This window comes from Lissotriton helveticus, chromosome 7, assembly GCF_964261635.1.
Source record: "Lissotriton helveticus chromosome 7, aLisHel1.1, whole genome shotgun sequence".
NCBI classification, from domain to species: Eukaryota; Metazoa; Chordata; class Amphibia; order Caudata; family Salamandridae; genus Lissotriton; species Lissotriton helveticus.
The window spans coordinates 1,189,882,827-1,189,905,346 of NC_136068.1; the positions used below are offsets into that span (position 1 = coordinate 1,189,882,827).

Sequence of the window (22,520 nt, forward strand, 5' to 3'; positions counted from 1 at the left end):
ACACTCCATAAAATAATACAATTACTAATTATAACTCACAGTGACGGGTTTTACCGGATAAATGGGGTGGGAGATGGCGTGGCAAGGAAAGTGGGCATGAGTAGGAAACAATTATTTTAGATGATGTTGATGCACTCGGCAGACAGACAAGAGATAGCAAGGGTATTTCAATAAATGATTTAAAAAATAAGCTATTTACAATAAAATCACATCCATCATAAACACTTGTATATACAAAAACAATTAAAAAAATCTGAATCTCATAAAACTAATCTCATGCTAATCACGTTATATTGGTGTTGGGTGCCGATGTGCAATTTATAATTATTTTCCCTTTTTAATAATACCCCATCTCCTTCGCCACATTGTATTTAAATAGTCTGAAACAGCATATACAATGGGTTTGGATGTGTCATATTTTAGGACTCGAAATGCCTCCCTACAATGCTCGAACCCCAGATTCCGGCAGAGTTGTACTAGCCAATAGCGCCTCGCTTTTTGGTAACCTGGGCAAAAAAATAAAACATGCAATTCTGTTTCCTCTTGAGTGTTGCATGCTGGACAACCCTCCTCTTTCTGCCCAGCCCATTTGTTGGTAAAAGCACGTATAGGTAAGGTGCTGTGTCTAAACTGGACATACAGTTTCCTTGCCACCTGTGGAAGGATATCATCCATAAAGGTTTCAAAATCCTAGTTATCCTTCACTGTGAGTAACTGAGATGTGAGGGTGCTCTTGGTATATCTGGTTCCCGGTTAGATTATGGTACTAATAAACTATAAGGTCATTGTAAGTGCACCTCTATGGGACATCCTACGATGAACTAGTGGCCAGGTACTACAACCTTGAAAGATCCTATTCCACAATGACATTCTTGAGTAAGCTGCAGCGATAGTTATTTACTGCAAACAAGGGGGTTATTTAGAGTGTGGCAGCTGCAGGACACCCACCATAAATTAGGTGGTCCCACTCACTGTATTGAGAGTGGATACCTAGCTATATGTTCTAAATAGGACGACTGTGACATCCAAGAATTTTTGCAGGATGCCCTGAATCAGCCAAATTATAAATAACCACTATTGCGAGATGAAATGTTAGTCATTGATTATTCATTTAAAAGATCAAACCCTGAACGTTTCCCATGGGTGCCACTGTACCACCTGCCCTATAAAGAGTGTATATCTGTCTATACGCTCAGATAGGGTGGATGGAACAGTCAACAAAAATAGATTTAACTCACAATTACCCTTAAAGTGTTTAAATATCTGATAGTTTACACAAATATATATAATTGAAGGAGAGCAGCTTCTTTTCTAAATCTTAGCCAAAGAATCACAATGGCTAAAATAAAAAAAAATCTCTTCTAAATGTCAATAATATAAACTCGACTGATTAGCATCATAGAGCAGCTACAGTCGGGTAGCCAACCATACGCAATTGATCGAATTACTACAGCGGAGAACTGAACAATTTTATTATTTTATTTTTTCCGACAGAATGCAATGAATCCTAAGAGACATCGGAACGCTTTACAATATTTAATTGAATAGGATACATTTTTTATGAACTTGGTGCAAAAGAAATAACATTCCAATAACAATAGTGAGGGTGTTATTAAGCAAATCACATAGTCAAAGTAGTTACCATTTCCTAAGTAAATAATATACAAGTTTCTTGTAGCTAAGATGAAAGTAGGCACAGGAGGAGTGTATGAAGAATAGAGGCTACAGAAATGATGGGGTAAGAGTGAAAGAAGAGTATTTGAATGGCGTGCACAGATTACTTGAATAGATGAGACCTGCATGAAGAATGAGCCAACATTCAACACCTTATTACTTATAACTAACTCAATGTGCTTATTGTAAGGAATGCCTCTTTTTGTATGGTCACTTCCAGGTTTTTCGAGTGATACTGCTGGTTTTTCAACTCTGAGGGTGCAATGAGGCCTGCTAACCAGACCTCAGTGCCACTGCCCTGACCCTTAAGTGAATGTCAAATTGGTTGTACCCACTTGTGTAGTGTAGTTCTTATATCCCTAATAGGCTCTGCGCATTGGAATAACATACACTATAGATCTGACATAGGACTGAGGTCAGTATGTCTCTATTGAGAATATTAAACTTAATTGTGTGTGTGTCAGCTAACTCAGAGGTCACTAGAAACTTTCTCGAATAAACAAGAAGGGATTAGTCTCTGAAAACCGCATAAACATGACAACTTTGTTTCCCCTAGAATCGGAACAATATCTTCAGAGTCGTGGAAACAATAGATAACTATTTCACTCAGTCATTTGTGAATGCTTTGTTTCTACAGAGTTGCACAGAAATAGAGAGACGGGCGTTTCAATAAAAGGTTTATTGAACAGTATTCTTTCTCATGCAAGAGATATGAACTGCTACAATCGTTAGACAGAATGCCAAATAGAATATGTACAGCGTTAGCAAGTACTAGGGAAGTAGTAGGTGATGCTTTAGCATAAGTTTAGTTTTGCCAAGAATCTGCCAAAGGTTTAGCTAGGTTCTAATCAGCTCCATACCTTAGAATGAGAGAGGTTGGTATCTCTTTCTCGTGACTCGATTTCCCAACACCCCGCAAAAGGCAGTCAGAAACACTGGGGCTTGATTCTCGGCAGGAGGATGACAGCGTCTGGTCAGTGCGTCAGCTGGGGAGTTGGCTTTCTTCGGTACTTGCTGTGGCAGGCTGCGTCATGCAAGTAGGTAGTCTAACTGCACTGAACCACACCGTGCTTTTCTCATAGCAAGTGAAGGTATATTTATACCTTGAAGGTGTTTGGGAATGCCAGAATTGACGTAAAAGTCGGGCATATGAACGTCATGAATGAACCTCTAGGGAATAGATGTTCATGCATAATAATGAGTTCTTGGAGAAATCAATATTATAGCAAGGGGATGTCCCTAACCGCTTAAGAGTCTGGTTTTCCAAGAAATCGTTGTGACGTAGAAAAACGGATGGAAGTAGCCATGCCTGTATATGGGCAGCATGGGCTAGGCCTAAATAAGGACTAGATTTCTATGTCTATATAAGGGCACGGTGAATTGTATCTATATAAGGGCATGAATCAGGAAAATTCATACGGAATCTAAATCGACACACAACACTGGAAATGGTTAACTTACCTGTAAGTCTATGGTATGTGGTACCCGGAGCTGGTAAGTTAGATGGGTACCCCAGGGCGGCAACTGGAGAGATGTGCCAATGACTCTAAGGAAGGGGAACAATGAGGGATCGCAGGCCAGGGAGATGTTACCTCCCTCTGCAGGGAGACATTTTGGCACCAAAAAGGCAGGCTTCAAAGGAGAAGCTGCCTTTGAAGTGCAGATGTGTAACACTAGGGGAGATGGCTGCCCCATTGTTTAGGCAGACAGGCTGGCACAAGGAGCAGAGAGGGGAGCCCAGCTGCCAAACTGGTGTCTCCTGGGACATGCAGCTCTGAGGTCGCCAAACTACAGGGGTTGGCAAGTGAGGTCTGAAACTGGGAGAGGGATCTTGCCATCTTGGGAGTGAGCAGAATGGTGATTGCATCCTGGGACAGCCACATGCCATACTCTACAGGAAGGAGTCACCAGGTAAGAGGGAACCCCCTGCTCAGAGAGCTTCACTGGCTTTCAGTGAAAAAGAGATCATTTTAAAGATCTGCTGCCTCACCTTTAAAGCCATTAATGGAACGGGTCCTCGTTATTTGCAAAATAAACTTTGTAAGCAGAATTCTAGCCACAACCTGAGATCAATCTCGTTGGCACTATTGAAGATCCCTCGCATTCGGCGTAACCGTACACGGGGCAAAGCTTTTTCATATATTGCCCACAAATACTGGAATTCTCTACCAGAGACTTTGCGTAAATCTACCTCTTATCTGGTTTTCAGGAAACAACTCAAGGCTTTCCTATTTTAACTCTCTTTGGCATTGATTCATCACTTTTCCCTCTGGTTTTCCTCTAAGTAAGCGCTGAGTTGCCCCTGGGTGAGTCATGCGCTATTTAAGAGGCCAATAACTATAACAATAACAACCTGGTAGCCCATTGGCTACCAACTGCATCTTGCACTGAGGGCATTTTCTGAGCATAAAGTAGGAACCCCTGGCATCCACACCTCATATCTCAACTGACCTAGAAGAAGGACAGAAGAAGGACTGCTCTGCTACACCGAGGGCCCAGCAAAGAGAGGTTGCACCGTCGAAGACAGCACAGGGACACAACAGCTGAAGAAGCCTACTGGGGCAATTTGGTAGCCTAAGGCCTTCAAGCCACTACCACCACTGATGTGCCACGCCAGGGACCAAGATAAGAAGCACAGAGTTGCACCTGAGCCCATAAATGCTGTTGGAGAGCTGCTTAAACCCTCAGAAGGAGAGCTATCGACCAAGGAAGGACTGGCCTGTGACCAAAACAATGCCAGTTCATGGCCCAGCCAGGCACACCTAATCCCTCTATTATGTGGCTGTCTGAGAGGAATAAGCAAAATCCAGTGGTCAGCTACACCATGGCATGTGATGCATTAACAGACTGCAGGCACAGCGCAGGCATTGCGCAGGAAAATGCCAACTTTCTAAAGGTGACATTTTCAAAATTGTAACTTAAAATCCAACTTTTCCATTACCAATTTCTCAGACACCAAACATGAAATGTTTATCTGTTCCCAATTAAAAGATAGCACTTATTAAATATAATAAGGCAACCCAATGTCATTCTATGGGAGAGGTTGTCCTCACAGTAGTGAAAAACTAATGTAGTCGTTTTTCACTACCAGGACATGGAAAAGTTAAAAGAACATATCCAACTTTTCAAATACAGTGCACCCTGCCCTATGGGATGATAAGAGCCTGCCCTAGGGGTAACTTGTTTGTATTAAAAAGGAAGGTTTTAGGCCTGGCAAAAGGTTCATTTTGCCAAGTCGAAATGGCAGTTTAAAACTGAACACATATGCTGCAGTGGCAGGCTTGAGATATGTTTAAAGGACTACTTAAGTGGGTGCCACATGCTCACTAATACACTAGTAGCATTTAATTTACAGGCCCATGTGTGCATATAGTACCACTTTACCAGGGAATCACAAGTAAATTAAATATGCCAGTTGGGTGTAAGCCAATGTTTCTATGTTTAAAGTAGAGAGAAAAAACACTTTAGTGCTAGTTAGCACTGGTAAAGTGTGCAGAGTCCTAAAGCTAGCAAAAAAGAAGTCATCGAAAACAGGAGGCTTGAAGGCAGAGTTGGGGGAAACAATGCCAAGGATGTCCGATCTAACAGGAACAATAGCGGGGGCCACACTGATGTTTGAAGGGGCTCTCTCAAAAATGTATTGTTTGCACTATGTAATTTATAGCTTGGGTGGAGCTCCATATGAAAGATACATTGAAAAATCGACAGGTTTAATTAACAGAATGCCATTGTTTTAGAAAGTGGACATTTGTACTTTGAATACATTTTCTAATGAAATGTAAATTTTAATGATTTACTTTTTGTTTTGCCTATTCTGCAGTGGTTACCATTTTATTGTAGCTGATTTTTATAAAAAAACTTAAATAAAAAAGATTTTACTCACTAACCTATATGGTGCAGTCATTGGTTTTACAAGAACAATGGGGATCTACCACTCCTGCACTCGTTTGCGACTACCGCCACAAAATATCATGGGGCGAGTGACAAGTGAGCAGGGGAAAGTATAATTGCAGAGATAGATGGAGAACATGTCTGTTGTACTGCTTTTTGCACCTTTCATGTTGGTATGCATCCTCAGCCTCGTCATATCCTGCATGCTAAATATGGTGTATTGAATGTTAGGCCACTACTGTGGGAAAGGCAATAGTTTAAACAGGTTATACTTCACTAAGGATGAGTCTACCTTAGCACAGTTAACCTTGTGTCTTTCTATCGGATCATATACTTGCTATCGAGGCTTGTCCTGCTGTCTCTGTAAAGCATAGTGTACAAACCAGCTGTCTACAACTATTTAATTGTGCTATGAAAGTAATATAAGCAAGTTTGCACAGGTCTGATAAAAATCCTAATGAAAATATAATAATAAAATAATATTCCTCTATATTAGTACACGCTCATGGTCGTGCTTAATTTGCAAAATAATGAGTACCAGTGCCTTAAGCTCTGGTCAGAAGCCCGCTGCTGGCGCTATACAATGCTAGCGAGATGAACAACAAAGCTGTGAAATCTTAAATCCACCTCAGGCCTCTTTAATCCACTGACAGACACTCTCTGCCTCTTTATCTCACTCTTGTGGGTCCCCCCTGCTTTCTCCCTTTGTGATAGTTTTTCCCGCCTTTCACTTCCTACTTCTGTATTTTTGCCTCTCTTGCTCTCGGGAATTTTCTTAAGAGTTCAAATAAATGCTGGTCCCTAAAAATGAGTGTCGGTGACCCCCTACTGGTAAACACCAGCTCAAATTAAGCACTGCTCACGGTGGAAGGTTCTGGAATTCCCTTTCAGCATTACACCATACACTGGGATGAAAACTGAAGTTCTGGAGTTCCGAAGCGCTACTTGGTGGAAACACATAATATTGGTAGAGCCGGAATCTCACCAAAGCATAATAAGAATAGGATCCACATATTAGTGTAACTAAAACCTGTTTCAGCCATGTTTTATTGCTAGGACTATCATTGCTCACATGAAGTGCCGGTCTCTTGCACTGAGGCGTTTTGGCTCTTGAGGCATTAAAATAAAGACGCACCCTGGTCATCACTTACATTTTTGCTGAGATTAAAAGGTATTCTACCATTGCCATGAACTCAATAGGCACCCGCCAGAATTCTTTGTGCAAATTGCGGCATGTGACTACAACTAGAAACTTGTGTATGACTTTCCTCATTTAGCTTGCCTGAACTGATGATTTCATGCGGACCCTTGGTCAGAGTTGACCGTGATTCAATGAACCCGCTCAGACTCTGCACTTCTTTGACAAGAATGAACGTCTAAAAATGCTAAACATGAAATAAGTGTCTAGGGTGCTTCGACACTGGCAATCAGCATGGCGCCAGGTGAGCTTTGAATGCTGTACAAAAGGCCAAGTTAATAGCACTGTAACTCTTAGATACAAGTCTGCAGTTTCAGTACAAGTTCCAAAATCAGTCTTTATTTGTAAACTTGAGAAACGAACAAGATGCATGCAAACCAAACCCCTAAACACTAACTCATTTTGCTTAGATCTTATTCGTCCATCAGGTACAAAACAAAGAACTGTGATGCAGGAGCTGGAAATAGAACTCTGGAGCTGATGAGTGCTAGCACTTTCACACTCGATGAAGCACTGCAGGAATGCAGGTGAGACTCAAGGATCAGCTGGTCTGCAGTCTGAAGAACCAGAGCCGGAGGAGAGCTGCTGCTTCTTGTTTAGAAGTCTCAAGACAAGCAGAGAGACCTAACCTGTGTTATTGACTGGGCAGACTTGTTCCCTGCGAACTGGGCTTAGCTCCGCTCATACCTTTCGGCTGGGTTTGGCTCTGCCGAGCCCCCTCTCTGTTTGCAGCGTCTGTGGGCCGGGCTTGGCTCCGCTCTCCCTCTTGGCCGGGCTTGGCTCTGCCGAGCCCCCTCTCTACACTTCTCAGCTGGACTACACTTCCCAGCTGTCCCACCAGCGGCAAGGACGCCGCATCCGTCATCGCGTGGCGCCAGGAGGCGCATAAAGGGCATACCGGAACTTCGTCCCGCGGGACGCGCGCGGGAGCGTGCCGGGAGAAGCCCGGGACAAGGGCGGGACAGTGTGTGGCAGTCCGGGGCAGGACGAGGCTGGGCTGGGCAACCCATCTTGGCTGTCGTGAACGACTAATTAGTAAGTTTTATAACAAAGACCTTTTATGTGACATTATTTCTTAACGTAGTACCTTGTGCGTTTCTGGAGTACCTGTGCTGATTAAAAACAGTATCTTTTGCCATCAACTATCCGTACTTTATACACCTATAGCCCTTGGGACCAACTACCGGCAACTAAAATGTCCAAAAATAAATCCACTAGGGACAATTATCTAGTCAAAGTGGTAAATAAGATTAATAATGACCAGAGAAAGTCGCTGGGCCGGGAAAGTCAACCAGATTTACCCCTTACATCTCCCAGAGTCAATACAGAAGTAGCTGTGGATGTAAATTGTGATCCCGATGTTATATGTAAATGTATTTCGATTTATATAGCGCACTAATCACCCAGGGGTCTCAGGCGCTTGCTTAGGGAACCCGTCCTGGTATTCCCCTGTGAGATACCCCTGCAGGGTATTCACAAAGTGAAAGCCAGGCATCCCGCCGCGAGGGGCCGTAGTGGAGATTAAGCAAGCTATTGCCCAGAGTCGCAGAGTGTGGCCCCGTGAGTCGAGTAGGCACCGGAGCGAGAATTGTCGAGTCCGTGGAATTTTTGAGCCCGAGACCCGCCGAGGCGGGGAATCGAACCCTGGTCCACGGCTGATCACAGCTTCCGGGTCTGCCGCCTCTAACCACTGAGCCACGCTTCTCCACATATTAACAGAATTACCAGTAACGCCGGCCCTTAATCAGGATTTTCCCGAAGTCTCTGATGATATCCCGCTACGCCAGTCTCCGGCCCTGAGAACAATGAGGGCCTGTAGAAAACTACAAACCAAGCGTGGGGGATACAACAACAAGAGAAGAGTTGAAAACACACCAAAGAACATTGCTTGTGACAATGAGACTTTAAATAAGAACAATGTTGCTAATGTTAACACCGAGCAATTGGATCTATTAGCTAGTATTATAGAGGGAAAATTTGAAACTATTGTTAAACCATTGGTAGACAAAATAGACCTACTTACAGCTGAAGTGTCCAGACTAGGCAGACTATTAGATACACATACTGGTAAGATTGACAGCCTTGGGTCTAAAGAGAGGAGTGTACCATGTAATGATATTGTTCCGAAACCGCATGCTGGGGGACCTATTCCAAACAAATTAGACATACTAGACCCGCCAGTGGAAAGCCAAACCGCCAAGGTAACAGCGGCATCTGTAAGTATGCCTAGAGCATTAGTACCCAAGAAAAGTCGCTCTATTAATCTCCCGCCAGATTGTGCACCTTATGTTGTTGTCCTTTCTAACGTTCCCCCTCTAGATGTTAGTCAGGATCGATCCCCTTTGGAATCACACGATTCGCTCAAATATAAAACGGTCTCATGGTTACATAGGCACTGTGGGTTCCCAACCAATTACTCTGACCACATTTGAACAACTAGTAGGGTACATTGGATTGGCAACTCAAAAAAATCCTGTAGGGGTGATTGTGTCATCGTTAATTATAAATATCCACAGCATGTTGCAACTGTCTTGCTTAGAGCAGCCTCTTTAACTCCGAATGAGAACGAGGTACTGGTGCGGCCATTGGGGTATTTTTATACTCATCTTAGTAAGATACCTGCTGCCACTAAAAGAGATAGGCCTTTCACCCCCAACCACTGCCCAGCTTTTGAGGTACCAACACAGAAAAGATACCAAGCTCTGAGCTCCCTGGATCAGAACGATTGACATCTAAAGGGTACCGGGCCTTTGTTGTGCAAAACTTTTAATGCCCAAGAAAAATATTCATGCGGGACAAGCATAAATTCAGAGCGAAGTTGGGATAATTCCACTAAAGCGATTAGTGAAAGTGGACGATTGTTTGCACGTGTTCGAGAAAGGGGGGTGATAAACCAGCGAATATACCGTGTTGAGGACCATAATGCTGGTGCAATCAAGGTTGATCCCCATGTATATGGTGCCAATTATAATAGCGTCCAAGAGAAATCCAAAAACTCTATCACAGGAGGTATCTCTATCGTTGGATGGAACATTGATCCTGAGGTTGAGAAGAACCCATACAATAAGTATATCACTGCAGATAGTGGGGCTTTAGGTGAGTCCTTGACATCTTTACCTGTTAGCAACAAAGTAAGAGTAGCTATGCCCTTAGAACGGTCTATCCATGAGAGAGCTAATTGCCATGCAGCAAGTACATCAATAACAAGGTGCGATGAAGTGGTCGACTATCATCAAAACATAACTCTAGACACAACCCCTGCTACAAGAAATTGTATCTGCGATGCTACAAATACGGAGTCGCTACCAGCAGAGGAAACCCTAATCAGCCATCCTAACCTCATAGTGATATCCTGGAACATCGCGGGTCTGGCAAAAAACCTTTCAGACCCTGATTGGTCTAACTATATAGACTCCAGTGACATCTGCCTATTGCAGGAAACTTGGGCCCTTGATATACCACACAGGGTAGGGTACAAAACCTTTAATATAGAGGCAGTAGCTTCAACCCGAGGGAGACCCTTGGGAGGACTCACAGTGTGGATTAAAGTGTCTCTTAAAGTAAACATTAAGCAATTACACACAGACTCAGTTGACATACTGGGTCTGGTAGTTAACCCAAGGGATGGTAGACACATTACTGTCTTCAATGTATATAATCGACCATGTGGGCTGACAAAAGAGTCTTCAACCCTGGAAAAACTGGACAATCTCCTTGCTAATAATATAGACTCGCCAAGCATCCTGATTGGAGGGGACTTTAATTATAATTTCGAGCCAATTAAGGGGTTTGGCGATGCTTTTGGAGATGAGGACAGTGCTAACAATATCCCATCTCTATCCTATACGGAGGGAGTGCCCTGCACAAATCTAGCTGTGCAAATGACAAAACTAGTCGCAGTACATGGAATGAGGGCTTGTAATGGCCGCTTCCGTTCTGATTCGCCCAAGGCCCCCACTTTTGTTAAAAACAACTCCCATAGCTGTATAGATTATATGCTGGTATCTCTTGACATTTGGTCTTATCTGATAGACTTTGAAATTGTCCCAAGGTATCAAAGTGATCATCGGCCGTTGCAGTTGTTAATAAATTACCGATTGCTCCCTAGTAGTAGCTCAATGCCAGAAGTTCTCCCCATGGAGAATAAATCCCATGATGCCCCAGTAATGAGAAATAATAGGCGTTCCCTTAAATGGCCTAGCATATTGGGAAATGGGGAGGCATTGTCCAGCATCTATCAACTCTTTGCAGATGCATTTTCTAATCATTTATCCCATCCGGTAGAGGAAAATTATTTTATAGATGAACATACCAAGTATTTCACATCCCTTGTACCCTATGTGTCGAAAATGCCAAAAAAAAGGTTGATGCATAAAATTAGTGCTGTAGTGTCCAAACCTTGGTATAATAAAGAGTGTCGCTTACTGAAGAGTTCACCCATAGATGCTATTAAGAACAAGACACCAGATGTGATCAGGGCCCTTAGGAGCGAATACAAAAAGACACCGCTTAACGCCAGAGCCCTTTGGGAAGAGGAATGTTGGGGGAATATGTTACTAGCTGCTAAGGCTAAGGATAGTGTGGGGTTTTGGAAACTTGTTGCTAATGAGAAAAACAGAGACAAAATACCCGAGGATGTGTTTCTTGATGAGCAAACCTGGGTCAATCATTTCACCCAATTGTATGAAGCCCCAGGGAACAAGGAGCCATCCTTTGATAATTGCTCTAGAATTGTACGTAGCACAAGTCCCCTAGTGTTTAGTCTAGAAGAAACTGAGCAAGCCATTAGCTCAGTTAAAAATGGCAAAGCACCTGGACTGGACAAAATACCTGGGGACTTGTACAAGCATGAGATTGGAGTGTGGGCACCCTACATCAACCATCTTTTTAACATATTTGCAACAGGTGGTGATTCAATGAACCCGCTCAGACTCTGCACTTCTTTGACAAGAATGAACGTCTAAAAATGCTAAACATGAAATAAGTGTCTACGGTGCTTCGACACTGGCAATCAGCATGGCACCAGGTGAGCTTTGAATGCTGTACCAAAGGCCACGTTAATAGCACTGTAACTCTTAGATACAAGTCTGCAGTTTCAGTACAAGTTCCAAAATCAGTCTTTATTTGTAAACTTGAGAAACGAGCAAGATGCATGCAACCAAACCCCTAAACACTAACTCATTTTGCTTAGATCTTATTCGTCCATCAGGTACAAAACAAAGAACTGTGATGCAGGAGCTGGAAATAGAACTCTGGAGCTGATGAGTGCTAGCACTTTCACACACGATGAAGCACTGCAGGAATGCAGGTGAGACTCAACGATCATCTGGTCTGCAGTCTGAAGAACCAGAGCCGGAGGAGAGCTGCTGCTTCTTGTTTAGAAGTCTCAAGACAAGCAGAGAGACCTAGACTGTGTTATATGGAGTCCCACACGTAAGATAAGCCTACTGTAAATGGCAGCTTGGAAACTCTGAAGATAATCCGCGATGTATTTAAACTCCAGCTTAAACATTACTGCTAAATTCACATTCATTGCCACTTGGCCCAATGATGCCAAAAACTTCTAACAGGAACTTTTTTCCATTGAAAATACTTTGGGCCTAATTTTGAGGGACCGCCAAACTCGCAAAGGAGGTTTAGTGGCGGTGGGGGAACACAGCACCAGACTACAATGGGGAGTATTTGAAGGTGGCCAAACGGTATTTAGATGATTTTTCAGGAATTCAGATTTGAGTTTAAACATGTTTGCTTTGTACTTTTTCCTGCTTTCTTTTAGAAGTTTGTTAATTTATTGAGCATGACTTTTTCCATTTATGTTCTATAAATTACAATAATTTACTCTCATAAGTTAACTTTATTGCGTACCAATTTCCCGATGTTTTTACTTTTGCGCATGTTTCTCACAGGAAAAACATTTTTCAATATTGGCTGATAAAGAGAAGTTGCGTGCTCTACTATAATGTAATGATATGATAGCATTATTTTTTTAAAAGGGAGGTTTTTTTAAGTTATGGTCACCTAGACTTACATTTGAGATGTTGCTGCCACTATGGTTTTGGCTGCTGTTGGTGTTGCATAAGCTGTGAATTTCAAGAAATTAGATGTGTCGACAGTGAGAGAAAGTAGAGGCAATTTTTTTTTATCAGTTATGAGGTGCTTAGGACTACTATGATAAGATAATTTGCATCCTTTTTGCTTTGGGTTGTTGTTTGAAATGTCGGAGTAAGTTAATTGCTTGTCGTACTTAACATTCCGATCCAGGTTCAGATCACCTTTTGGTACAAAATGTTTGCTGTTAGTAGTTGATTTATAGCATATTCAATTAAGTTCTTTAAAAGTGGCAGATTTTTTTCGGGGGTGATGGATAAAGTTTATTGTAAGCACATTTTGAGGCCCTGGAAAGTAAGATGATGTGGAGTTTGGAATGTGAGAGTTTTGTGAAAGATGGGTACTCTACTATTCTTTTGTCTTTTATGTCGCAGTAGATGACGTAATAGTGGAAGGAAATGTATCCATGAACGATGGTCTGGTAGATACTTTCTCTATCAGAAACAGTACGTCTATGTTTTGGGCGCATAGAAGAGCTCTACTATTGATGGTCTGAAATTGTGTATGGTGCCTTGATTTCTGAATGACACCCCTGTTGTGTCTGTGGGCATTCAAGGTCTAGTGTAATTGGAATAAGAATCCTGAGGCATTTGAATTTTCTTTTTGTGTGCTATTTACCTCTTCCGGAAGAAGGTTCTATGTTTTAGATTGTAATGTTTTGCGTGCTAAGAGCTTCATGTAGATGGGTCAATTTTTGGAGGGCACAAATATAGATGGTGAGGTTAGGTTAACTACGTCCATAAGTATAAGAGTAGTTGTAGACGAGTAGGTGATGAGATGATAGGGGTCACACAAAATCCTTATCAGTTGAATATTTTGAGATAGATGATGGAGTTGAAGGTGTTTTATATGTAGATGAGTATATTCACTTTAAAAATGAGCTTCAATTGCTTTTGAAAGAAGTTGTTTTTCAGATCCTGGATTTGAGAGTTAAGAATCTTCCTGGTGAGGCTGTTCTCTTTTGAGAGAGTAAACCGTATGAGTAGGGTGAAGGGTTTAGTTGTGAGACACAAATTCTGGTAGCAAATTTGATTTATATAGTTTTTTGTGTCATTGTATGGTATGAAGAAATGGATATTGTTAAGCAGTATGAAGTGTTAGACAAGAGCATTAAATTTACATCAGTTTTTCATAAGGTCTAGTGAACACTGAGGTAGTATTGTGAGGATACAAAATAGCACGCTGGCTGTGGGGTTGAGTTGATGACATTATTGTTAAGTTTGGTTTGTGATTTTGAGAGGTATGTATTATATTTTTGTGTTTGAGGGACTCATTTATTAGGAACGTTATTAATTTCAGTAAATTCAGGAATCTACAAAACTGTTCACTCCTAGAAACCATTATGTATTGCAATTTTCCATCTGTAATCCTAGAAAAACATTGTCAATGCCATGTTTTAATGCCGAATCTACACATGTGTAGTATAGAGAACAAAAGTGGTCCTAGACACAATTTATTCAGCACATTTAAGTGTACTACTCATTATGAATCTGAGTTGGTTGTTCGGATTTAATCCTGAAAAATAAGGAGAAAAGGCAACAGAGAAAACCAAATGCGTTTCTAGTCTTATAGATGATACCCACAACACAAAAATTCTGCATACAAAAGTTTATGGCAATTAAATTCACAATTTATTTCATGTACATATATACATAATTATTAAAAATCAAGAGGTTGGGAGAGTTCTGCCAGGTGCAGTAGAAAGTGTAAAAGTATGTGCTCAAGTGAAAGAGAGAGAATAAATGAAAGGATAATCCAATGATTAGAGAAACTAAGGTACTATTCCCTTAGTGTTGAGCCTGCCCCAGGTATATCAATCATACTATTTGTTCATAGTCTTTCAGGGTGAGGACGGGGAAGGGGTGCAGGCGTCAAAGATGGGGGGAGAGGGAGGATCAACACCTCAGCTACGGGTCTTCCTCAGGACGGACAGAGGGTGGGGGACCTGGAGGGAAAAAACCCATACCAACAGTCAAACAAAATCTATGGAGTAAAGCCACTGAGAACACCCAGTTAAAGGGTTGGGTACCTTACCTAGACTTCAGTAAGAGAAAACGCCCAAGCAATGAGGTTGGTCACCTATAGACAAAAAACGCATAAGGCTCAATGCTCATAAATCAATTATTAAGCACCTAAGCTAACAAAATACACAATGCCTGTGTGTATTGTTCAAATAATAAAAGCAGAAGCACTCACCAATAAATGGTGTGCTCCAATGTTCCAAATTTATTCAACTGGTCAATATCTCATCCATGAATGGAGAGGTCACAAAACTAAATGTATTCCAATCGCTAGAAACAAACACGTGGACAAAATAAGAATAATGTCCAACATATATGACAACACATACAATAACTTAAACGGCTACTAAGATTAAAAAAACACTCACCAAAGGGTGAATCTTGATACAGGCATCCTAAGGAGATGTATTAATTAGCAAAACCAACCGGTCCTTAATTCCATGGTGTGGTTCTGGAAAAACAAACAAACCAAAGGCACTGATTAACTAATGCCCATCACTCAATGCCTCCAAATAGGTCATGTTGACTTCTTCACCGCTAAGAAACATACACACTCACTCCTCGTACCTGTACAACGTAACGGTCTGAATCCTAACGGGATGCCGGTGTACTGGACAACCCAAAGGCAACCGCATACAGCCTGATATACTCCTCGCGCGTGGCGTGCACGCCAACAGGAGACGTGACGCGCGTCTCCAGTGCCAAAATAAAAGTCCCCCAGCTGCCAGCGTCAGCGCTCCCTGCTTCCAAAATAGCAGTTGGGCTTGTGTAACACGGGTGTTACGGGCAAAAAAGTGCCGATAGGAGTTTGAAAACAGAGGTGCCCAAAGGTTTATTTGTGACACAGAATAACAGACAAAATCAAAGTTGCATTAAATAACAAAACGACATTAATGATGACTACCTGGTTGAGCTAAGTGAGAGGCATGCTCCGAGAGCATGTGAACTGTATTTACAAATCCAGTGTAAAAGCGAGGGCTCATGACAAGCACTACTCGGTATGCGTACATGAAAAATATATACATATTTAAGTTAGATATACATATTCAGGTTAAAAAACAACGGCCGATGCAAAGACACAAGATCACAGAGCCCTGTGATACAAACAATCTTAACATCTTGAAAATTGTATTATGAAAACTTGTCAGGACATCCTCAATAATGTCAAGGTAATGCTATACATATCATTGTAAGTAAGCAAGCACTCACATCAGCAATATATGTACCCATACAGGAGGGGGGTTCATGTCAAACACAGTCAACCATTATGTAAAGAGGCCATTTGTCTAGTGACCTCTTCATATTCGTTAAGGCCTCTGCTTACTGTGTCAAATACATGCATCCATTTGCACTCACGGGTGCTCAATACGCTGGAAAAATTACCACCACGTGGGTTCTTGGTAACCTTCTCGATTACCCGCCATTTGATACTCTCAGGGGGGGTGATCAACTTCACAAAATGTTCCACTAGGGGGCCCCCTGTACCCTACAGCGTACTCGACTGCAATGCTGCAAAATACGTGTTTTGACCTTCTGTACCGTCTGTCCTATGCACATGAAACCACAGGAGCAGAGGATAGCATAGATGACTCCCATGGAATTGCAATTAGTGTGATGTTGTAGCACATGGTTGTGTTCATTGTATGCAAATCTTTTCAGTTCCACAGTCATGGTACAAGCCTTACAGGACCCGCATTTGTGATGTCCAACTATTGGAGGCAGATTCCAGAGTGTGGTCTGACTCTCCATACTCTTTTTTGGCAGGAGTGATTGGACCACAACATCCCTCACACTCCTTCCCTTGCGGAACGTATGCATCGGGGGTTCCGGTATACCAATTTCGTCTGCAACTAAATGCCAGTGACTGTTAATAACCTGCTTTATCTCAGTGCTGAATAAATTATGTCTAGGACCACTTTTGTTCTCTATACTATCCGATACCCAGGTCCTTTGACTTTGCTGGGTCATACCCAATTTTCTTCATGGAATCTACACATGTGGGCACAAAGAAGATACAACATTTTAAGTGAAGTAGGGGTGATCTGATAAAAGCAAAGGCATCAAGAAAAGTTCAATCAGTCGCTGTTTCACACTTATGTTACAATTCACTTTAGCATATTCTAACTTTTAAGCGGTTGTACTATAAAATATTTTTTAAATAAAAGAACTTAGACTGTGCATACATACCTGCCACTGTAAATGAGAAAAAGTCACTATATTTTTGAAGTTTGGAAAGCATGTTTTCAGCTTTGCATTTATAGTTCCAATAAGCACTGGAAGAATTTAGATTGTAAGTCAGCGTAGCAGGATGTCTGTTATTTCTGGTAATTACGGATAGAAATATGTTTCCAGCGAAGAAGGAGTAGTTAATGGGCAAAGATCCCTTGTCTGAGAGACAACACAGTGTCGTGTTCCATCCTATAGCTGTCAGCGATGTATCTGAGTAGAGCTTTGGTTTGGAGACAGGTTCTGAAAAATATATATTTTTTATTATGGGTATCGAACAGCACAAAGTTAATATAAATACATGCAATATCCAAGTTGTAGCACCCGTGTAAACATTTTGCGAAGGTGAAAATCTGCATTAAAAGACTCAAATAACAAATGTCTCTTCTTGAGTCGGGTTCATTGTGGGCGAAGGATGAAATATGCTATGCTGTTGGCATTACTACACTGCAAAAATTGTGCTCTTTAATAACATTCCTCCAAGTTTCTTCACAATAGCATTTCACTATTTTCCAATTTATGCTCTGAAACGAACATGGATGGGCAATGTATTTTCTAAACTCTGGTCTGAGAACTAGGAAACAAACTAAAACAATGACATTTTGAAAAGAACAAGTTTAGAAAGCCTTATGCCTGGTAATATTGAGTAATTATGAAATTGTAGTATGCTATTGATTATTACACACTCCGTTGTAACAGCATGGTCCCTTTTCTTTTCCAATGTCCCTCCCAGCAATGTTAAAAGAAACGTCTGGAGAAGACAGGAATATTTACAAATCTGCAGTAAGATCTATCACCCATATCAAATGGAACCATTCACGTTGACCACATCATAATGTGTTTCCAATGTAAATTAATGTGAACAAATACATTATCCTCTAATTAAATATTGAGCTATGAATATTCAAATGTTTAGAACTCCAATTGTAATTCTTGTCACTTACTCTTTAAACATACCTTATTGATTTTGTAGTAAGTATGTATATGACTAACACAATTGTATTGTAATAACAAATACATGCCATGGCTATCTCCTCCACATTCAGTTCCAGTAATACAACTTTGATGTAGTTAAGCCCCGAGTTACCAATGATTTGCCCTAGATTGAGGTTGGCATGTGGTGTAATCAACAGAAATAGAACCAACCAACTTTTGTCACAGAGTCTAAGTTCCCAATACTATGGTATTTGTTGAAACATGTAATCAAACCTTCTTCTTGAGGTTCACTCAAGACATTGCAGTCAGAAGGAGTGAATCTGCAGCATATACAGCACATATATATATATAAGAAGCAAAACGTTGCAAACATCAGCGTATCGAGCCCAGTGGGAACAAGAACAAGGGGCCAAAAGAAGCTGAAATGAAAGATACCAAGACCGTGGTTAACCTCTCAAACAGGATACTCAATGACGCAGAAATTGAGGTACTGTCTTTTGGTTTATCTTTTTGTCCCTCTTCTAATTTTAATTATACCCAAAGCCGGATTGACCTCTTTCAATTTACAAGAAAACTTTGACTTAAGAAATGGTTCGCTACAAGGATGAGCAATGAGACAGGAACTAGCACTATAACACCTAGCACCATTCAGATTGGAGATGCTGAAATGTTACAGGTTTTGCATGATCTGGGGGGAAACCCTGATGTTATTGAAAATCCAACCCTCAACTTGATTAATGAGAATATTAGGTTGGACTTAAACAGCAAAAGCGGGTTTAAACCTAAATCGATCTTTTTACCCATGATAAACAATGATGCAATTGATGTGTTTGAAAGAGGTGTGGTATCAGAATTAAAAGTATTAGCAAAAAAGAAAAACAGGGTGAGTAGCAATCTGAGTCAGGCACATAGATCAGCAATTGACAGTTTATCGAATGATACAAGTATTGTCATAAAGAAATCTGACAAGGGTGGCAATATTGTCATTATGTCAAAAGAAATGTATATAAATGAAGGCATGAATCAACTTAATGATGTTGTGAAGTATGAAAAAAGTAATAGGAAAATCTATGAGACTAAAAACCAAGCATACTATGAGAAATTAAATGAATGGCGTAACCAAGGACTGATTGAAACAGAAGAGTTTAACTTCTTAAAATGCAGATTCCCTAAAATTCCAGCGCTTTATTTGTTACCTAAACTACACAAGAACGCCACAAACCCCCCAGGGAGGCCCATTGTGTCTTCTAAGAATAGTTGCCTGGAGAATACATCTAGATATGTAGATCACTTTTTGCAGCCAATTGTGCAGGGCCTGCCATCATATCTAAAAGATTCAGGGGACTTTTTGCAAAAAATTACTGAAGTCAAACTGGATACAGGCTGTATATTAATGACCTTAGACGTGAACAGCCTATATACCAACATTCCCCATGAGATGGGAATTAAAGCCTGCAGACATTTTCTCAGTAGTAGATCAGTTTCTTTCCTTTTTCACACAGAAATGATGTTAGACATGATTTACACCTGCCTGACTCAGAATTACTTTCTGTTCAATGGTACCATATACCATCAGCTGCTTGGTACTTCAATGGGCACTTGCTTTGCTCCCAGCTTTGCTGGAATCTACTTAGGCTGGTGGGAAGAGCAAGTAGTCAGACAGTTAGATCAATACCGTACCGGAGTGCGAACCTGGCTCCGGTACATTGATGATATTTTCATCATTTGGGATGGTACTGTGCAGGAAGCTGAAGAGTTTGTTGACACTCTTAACGTGAATGACTTCAACCTCTCCTTCACCAGCCACATAAACAATGTAACTGTTGACTTTTTAGATCTTAGGGTCACAATAGAGAATGAGCACCTGGTGACAGCTCTGTATAGGAAAGAGATGGCTGGAAACAGCCTTCTCCACGCACAGAGCTGTCACCCGCGGAATTTAATGAACTCTATCCCCTATGGTGAAATCCTTAGAGCCAAAAGAAACTGCACTAAACTGGAGGATTTTGAAAAAGAAAAAAACACCATGTGTGAAAGATTTAAAGCCAGGGGGTGCAGTAAGAAATGTATTGCGGAAGCTGTACGTAAAGTAAAGGACAAAGACAGCAATCTTACATCTACGAAGACAAGAACAGTGAGTGTGAGGGTGTCAGGTTTATTACAGATTATAACTCCCAAGCTAAAGAAGTCAGAGGAGCTATTAATAAATACTGGAGTGCCCTCAGAACAGACAAGGATATCAAATCAGGTATTCAGGAGTTTGCACAAATAACATACAGGAGACCATTGTCTCTAAAAGACAGAGTCTGTCAAACACTTGTAGTGAACAAGAAAAGAAAAGATAACCCGGTTCAAGGGTTCTTTGTCTGTGGCCGTTGCAAAGCCTGCAAATTCAGCCACAGCACTAAAGAAATCAAGTTGTCTGCTGTGTGTGAACCCTATAAAATCATTAAACATGTCTCTTGTCATACGGAATATGTGGTATATGCCATAAAAAACCACGACAAACAATACCCAATGGCAAGGCACTTTGCCACCCATCATCAAAGCAACTGTAACCTTCTCTCATTCGTGGTATTAGACCAAATACCCACGAGAGAGAGAGGGGGTAACAGGTTGCAAGAACTTAGAAGGCTGGAGTCTAGGTTCATAATTAAGTACCATACTATGCAACCCCAGGGACATAATTGTGATGAAGCACTAAATGTACATCTTGGATAAAAAGTGATGTTGAACTATAAGTAATGAACTTGAGCTGCTTCAAATTATCTTTTGGTTTTAATGGTGTGAATGTAGAGAGCACATAGTAGTATGATTGATAATCACTGTATTTTATTATTTTTCACAGGTACCGATATCATTAATTTTGGGAGAATGTGAGACAGCTTATACAAGACAGAAAGTATGTGGCACGATGTATCAAGTGGCAATCTATGAAAGGAGCGATGATCCGATAACCAAAGCATGACTATGTTTATGTTGGTTGGCAAGAACCCATTGTGTAGAAATTTTGATGCACAATTACCGTAAGGGATGCAGTTGATTGTTTTTAGCCCACTTGGGCTTAACTGCACGTAAGCATATGATTAATTATGGTTTATGTTTATGTGGGTTGGCAGGAGTCCAGTGTGTATAAGTTGGATGCATAATTACCGTAAGGGATGAAGCAGGGTCCTTAGCCCACTTGGGCTTGACTACACGAAGCATATGATGAACTGCCGTTTATATCGGCAAATATGCAGAGGCACAGAGACCCCGGCATAACAATGATTTTTGGGCTTAACATGAGGCTCCAGCACGAGTATTACCTTTAACATTTAATTTTGTTGCTCGACTAAGATGTAAATAATGTACAAATGTATTTAACAAATATAATGTGAAATGAATAAGCTACATTATGAATTACGCCATGTACTGTTGATAAACCTTGCAAATCTGTCTTCGCAGCTCCAGATGAGAAATGAAGTGGTAGTCTGTTTTTTATGTTTATTATGCAATGTAATCACATGACAAACCTTTAAAACACTGGGTGTAAACAGACACAATTACTCGTGAGCAAGGGAAGTGGTTCCCGAAACGCGTTGAGTGGGCTGTGAAAATAAAACACCAGTTTTTTTAACTTTGCTGGCCTGGACGTCGTTCTTGAAGAAAGGGTGAACGAGTGTGGTGGAAATATATACATATATATATATATATATATGCTGTTATTAAACTATGTATATATATATATTTTGATGTATACTGTTATACCTTTCGAATCTGATGGGGTATAGTATTTTAGTGGCCACTATTTGACATTTATGTTTTCATTTTTTGGTGGGCAACTGTTATGAAGAACTAAGAGTGTTTTTTCTATGTCCATGTAATTGAAAACTGCACTTGCACTTTAAATAGCGAAAAGTATTGGTGATGAGTTGTCATGTGATCAAGGGTGGGATCACCCGAACCGCGTAATAGCGGATTTAGCAAAATAAAATAATTGCACAAGATACCTGGGTCCACGCTCGTTTGTCCTGGAAGCAATGGGAGCTGAAGGCAAGTTAAGGAATATATATATATATATATATATCTATATATATATATATGTGAGAGCAAAGCCTTTGAGCATTTGAAGAGGGCTACTCACACGCTGTCTGCCATCCGGCCTTGTTGCCCTGCAGCACCCATTACCATCCTTCATAATGTGTAAACCAAGTTCGACGCGTTTCAGGGCCAACGCCCCTTCCTCATGAACTGCGCATAAAGGGAAATGACAAGCTCACCGCACCTTACTTTTCCGACCTTTATTGAAGGAAAAAACACCCTACAATGGGCGTGGCAACTGTTGAAATACCCAGCAGCATGCTGGTTAATGCAGTCCTTGGTGCAATGAGTCCAGTGTTTTGCCCTGAGTGGGCTCAGTCCCCTTTACTGGTTGTTTGCGTTTGTAATCCTTGAGTAGGAAAGAAGGTGGCTATTGCGTGCTG

At 41.1% G+C, this 22,520-nt stretch overlaps 1 protein-coding gene across 3 annotated transcripts in view; it reads right to left on the minus strand.

Moving 5' to 3' along the window:
- MILR1 (mast cell immunoglobulin like receptor 1) overlaps positions 1 to 22,520 on the minus strand; it is a 213,733-nt gene that overhangs the window by 144,218 nt on the left and 46,995 nt on the right. For all 3 annotated transcript variants that reach the window (XM_078654343.1, XM_078654344.1, XM_078654342.1), the window contains exon 4: positions 17,080 to 17,361. In XM_078654343.1, coding sequence (XP_078510469.1) covers positions 17,080 to 17,361 — 282 coding nt within the window. The remainder of the gene's footprint in view (positions 1 to 17,079; positions 17,362 to 22,520) is intronic.